Genomic DNA, 4,520 nt, shown 5'->3' with positions numbered 1-4,520 from the left:
TGGTCTCTATCCCAGCAGAGTTACTTTTTTTGTTTGGGTCGTTGTGTTATTAAACTAAAAATAAAATACTCTCTCTCTCTCTCTCTCTCTCTCTCTCTCTCTCTCTCTTATTAGAATTATTTTAATTTCGACAGCTTAAAATGTTCAGTTATTAAATTAAAGCTCCTAAGTTACTACAATCATATTGAATCTTGATATCAGAAGTGAGAAGTGACATATTAATTTTTGTTATGTATTGTTTATAAATAAATATAATTTGGATAAAACAAAATGATGTTTTAAAACATTTATAAAACTGAAAACTTTGTTATCCCCCTCTCTAACAGTCAGTAAATAATCATAAAAAGTGATAAAAGGCATATAAGTGAAAATAGGTTACACATGTGCATTAAATAACAGCATTGTGCCTATCACTTTTTACTGGCTGTCAGGAAAGGTAAGGATACCTTTTATCTATTTTTATATTGTTTTATAAACATTTGTTTTATAAACATTTTTATAACAGTCAGTTTTATAACAATCTCATCATTTCATTTTATCTAAATTGTCTTTATTTCCAATAACGTGTACTTGATAAAAATTAATGTGTCATTTCTCTTCTAACATCACAATTCAATATGGCTGTAGTGACTATTCAGCCTTAATTACTTAAAAAAAACTGTTTTATTAACAAATACTAAAAGAATTGAAAATTAAAGAATTGACCAACTTAATAATTTTTCATACGCATATATTATATGAATGTTTAAATATTGACTATTAATGCTGACTTCTTTATATACCTATAAATTCCTTTCTTTTCTGGTACATTAGGATGTTCCGTCACTCGACTGACAATAACTACAAGTCCTTTTTCTCTATCTATGATCCATCGTCGTTGATACACATAATCTCTATTAGAAAATAATTTCTGCACAAATATAAATTAACGAATCATTAGTGGATAGATTCATCCAAAAAAATAGCACATTATATCATACTTACAGGCCAGATCATTTCCCAATGGATAACATCAGTACTATGATTAACAGACGATTTATATTTCGGATCGGTCTCAATAATCTGTAACTCTTGAGCAGTGGGATCCCATTGCTTTCTATAATCTACATCGATTTGTACTTGTAAAAAATCTTCAGCGGTAACATCGGAGAATGAACCATATACTTTATAGGCAAACAATCCACCCGAATTAGGTTCTACTTTCCTCCATATTAACATATCCTGACGCTCAATGAAAGGTTGCCAATTATCTGCTGTATATATTTTATATATTACACATAAAAATGTGACATACTTAAATAATATATAATATCAATATATAATAAACAATATATAATAAAATCAAATATATTTATGTATATAATAAAATGTTTCATAGTTGAATAGTCGATACAAGAAAAACTTACTATTTTCAGAAGAATCAGAAGGATGAACTCCACTACATTTACAATATTTTATATCAGGCTGTCTAGTATCAATAACAATTCGCAAATGACACTTTGTACAAACCACTGTAGAGTCTCGTAATGTATAAATTCCTTCAATCTCACGATTATACCTGTGATATAGAAAAACGATGTCAAAAACGATTATTATGTAAGAATATATTTTATATGTCTTGTTCTTACAAACGTTCATAGCAAGTACCTATTAATTTCTTCATCACTTATCCTGTCGCGATCCCAGTTGTACATGCTTACTCCAGCAGCGCTTATCAGGAAGTTTTTGGCATTCTTAGCAAGTCTAAGTCTCCACAGCCGCATGAATTCTCTCAGTGCTACCTCATCCCATATCCTCGTATAGAGGTGAAATATCTGTATGTACCTCCTGATCCTCTGGGCCGCCACAAATTCAAACTGTTTCTTACAGGCCTGAGCTGTCTGCGTACCCTGTTCTCGGAACCATGAGCTTATCCTCCTGCGGTAGCTACCGAGTTTGCCACGACCTTGCGTCCTCGGACCGCAGTGTTGCAGAACGAATGCTAATTTGCTAATGTTGTTGCCATAACCATTATTAAATCTTTTGAGAGCATAACCAGATAGCTTCCACGTATACATCACGTATACACGTTCGCTCTCTGTTCAATTATAAATCCTTCGTACGGAGCACAATCAGTTCATCCTCATTTACGGATCTGTCCGGATCTATCGTGACCAACCGTATAGATAACCGCAGACTTGTGATACTCCGTGAAATACTTCGTGCCGGTCTCGGGGTTTTTCCGTTCTTGCCGTCGATAAAAACGTATCGCAAGTGCAAGAGGTATCTTCTCTTCTAGATCAACGCATACTATTAATTATCGTGAAACTAATTATATGAGAAAATTGTGAGCATCATTATCGTCCGCGATGCCTAATCGCGCGTACGTACATAACCATCGATCACGGAGGAATGTGGAATGTGGAGGAACGAGAACATACAAGGATGGCGCCAACGGCACCGATAGCGGAGCCGGAAAGTTACAGTTGCGTGGTAAACATGTGCGAGGTTGGAGTTTAATGCGGCGCGAGGAAGGGAATAGTAAGGCCACAGTATATACAGTAGCGCAACTCTCTGTTGGCACCTTTGGTGTTAGTGTTTCCCAAAATGGAGTGCGCATGCGCGAGATAAGTAAGTTCCCAGTAGCGCCATCTGAATTTCTTTCTCAGTTGCTCTTTATTTTTTCGCGCTCGTTCTCTCTCTCTCTCTCTCTCTCTCTCTCGGTCGTTTATACATCAAAGTTTAATCTAAATGTAATAAAACTAAAAGAAATAGATTTATAATTGTAATGCAAAGTAAAAAGAAATACAAAAATAAGAAGATATAAAATTATATAAATATTGTATGATACAAATATTATACTGTAAAAATATTTTAATTAACGACTGCAGCACACGATGCTTGTTTTTCTGCTAGATTGCTTGCGTTTTAATAAATTATTAGAATTGCATTGCACAAAACGCAGATTTTCTAGCTAAAACGAAAGCAATCCACCTGGAAAACAAACAACGTACTTAAATCGTTAAAGAGAAATTTCGTTAAAGAAAAACAATTTAAATGGCCTTGAAAAAGAGAATGGAAAAAGAAGTGAAATAGAAATTTAGATGATTTTACTGGACAACTTACTTACTTACTTCGCGCATACGCATTCCATTTTGGGAAACAAAATCAGAAGAATTGCGCTACTGTATATACTGTAAGGCACTATTCGCATCCGCCATTTTTAGTCCTTTTCTCATTCTCTTGCTCCTTTCCTCTTGCTTCCTTGCTCTCTCTCTACTCCGCTAAACTAAGAAGATTGAAGAGAGAACAAAGAGTGGGGAAGGGACTAAAAATGGCGGATGCGAATATCTATATTATAGGGGACAGTCAACGCGATGCTGCAAATGCTTTGAAGCGATTTTTAACTGGTCAGTTTGTAAAATTTTTTCTTCTAATTAGTCCATCAAATGCTTCAAAGTGTTTGTAGCGAGACTTTGACCACAGCCATAGTGCTCTAGAAATAGGTCGAACAGCCAATCAGTTCGCAAATTTCAAATTTTTGAAATTGGCGTGACCCCGTCATCATGAGAGTTGGCGCCAATTTCGAATATTCTGTTTCTCTCCTTAAAAAGATAAGGAAGGCAAGATATATTCGCACGTCGACTTTGTGAAAATTCATGGTTCGCTCATCGTATCATCCATTGTCGATTTAATCGAGCATCGAGAAATTAATGAAAATTATATTAAATAATAAATTATAAAGAAGTAGTCATATGATTTCTCCCTCTAACATTATAATTCAACAACCGCGGTTTAGAATTCCTCAAGTTTGGACATTAAAAAATTTTTAAAGAAAATTACATTTAATTACTATTTATTTTACAGATTATAATAGTAATAAGATACTGCTACATTAATTAAAATATCTAATATTCTTATATAATAATTTATATTTATAAACTGTTGAATTAAATTAATTTTAAAATTGTAAAATTTACATAGGAATATTATTAAACAATAAGATCGACTTTGATCAATTAAAGATGTATCAAGTTTACAATTTCTGTAGAAAATGACTAGAATGTAAGTACTTTTCATATAAAAATAAATATTATATATATATATGAAATGTTCAAGGTCAATATTTATATTTAATAATACATTTTTGGGTAAAATTAGAATTTAAAGTAAATAAATATGTATTTTAATACTGAAAATTTAAACATTTTCTCATTTTATCTTAATTACTTTTTAGAAACATGTCTGCTTTTAATCATTTTTTATCCAGGATCTAAATCATCGCCAAATTTTTTATATTATCTTCAGACATAAATAATATAATATTAAAAAATCTGTTACTTTTTCATAATTATTTCATTTTGTTAAAAGTATCTTTAAAGGTTTCTTTCGCTTTTTGATGTTATTTTCTCGGTTATTTCATCGGTCTACATTTTTCTGCTACTTTTAAATTCATTTGTTATCAATAAATTGTATAGATATTAATGATTTAAAGTTTTTTGAATATATATATATATATATATATATATATATATATATAT

The 4,520-nt window shown here is 31.7% G+C and overlaps 1 protein-coding gene across 1 annotated transcript; it reads right to left on the bottom strand.

Annotated features, from left to right (window-relative positions):
* Positions 1 to 745: 745 nt before the first annotated feature.
* Positions 746 to 2,057, bottom strand: LOC105624821 (stAR-related lipid transfer protein 7, mitochondrial). Its single transcript, XM_012206173.1, has 4 exons — positions 1,648 to 2,057; positions 1,407 to 1,558; positions 985 to 1,253; positions 746 to 910 (listed from the first exon to the last, which is right to left on the bottom strand). The coding sequence occupies exons 1-4, from the start codon at positions 2,055 to 2,057 to the stop codon at positions 746 to 748; spliced, it is 996 nt and encodes a 331-aa protein (XP_012061563.1).
* Positions 2,058 to 4,520: the final 2,463 nt, after the last annotated feature.

Source organism: Atta cephalotes (genome assembly GCF_000143395.1).
Source record: "Atta cephalotes unplaced genomic scaffold scaffold00089, whole genome shotgun sequence".
NCBI lineage: Eukaryota > Metazoa > Arthropoda > Insecta > Hymenoptera > Formicidae > Atta > Atta cephalotes.
The sequence above is the reverse complement of the archived record's forward strand: the minus strand, read 5'-3'. Positions and strand labels throughout refer to the sequence as shown.

Excerpts from the sequence above, each read along its gene's own strand:
- LOC105624821 (XM_012206173.1), bottom strand. The coding sequence starts at position 2,057 with ATGTATACGTGGAAGCTATCTGGTTATGCTCTCAAAAGATTTAATAAT. Across the intron at positions 1,559-1,647 it reads AGTGATGAAGAAATTAATAG|GTATAATCGTGAGATTGAAG; the intron begins GTACTTGCTATG and ends TCTATATCACAG. Across the intron at positions 1,254-1,406 it reads TTCTGATTCTTCTGAAAATA|CAGATAATTGGCAACCTTTC; the intron begins GTAAGTTTTTCT and ends AAATATATACAG.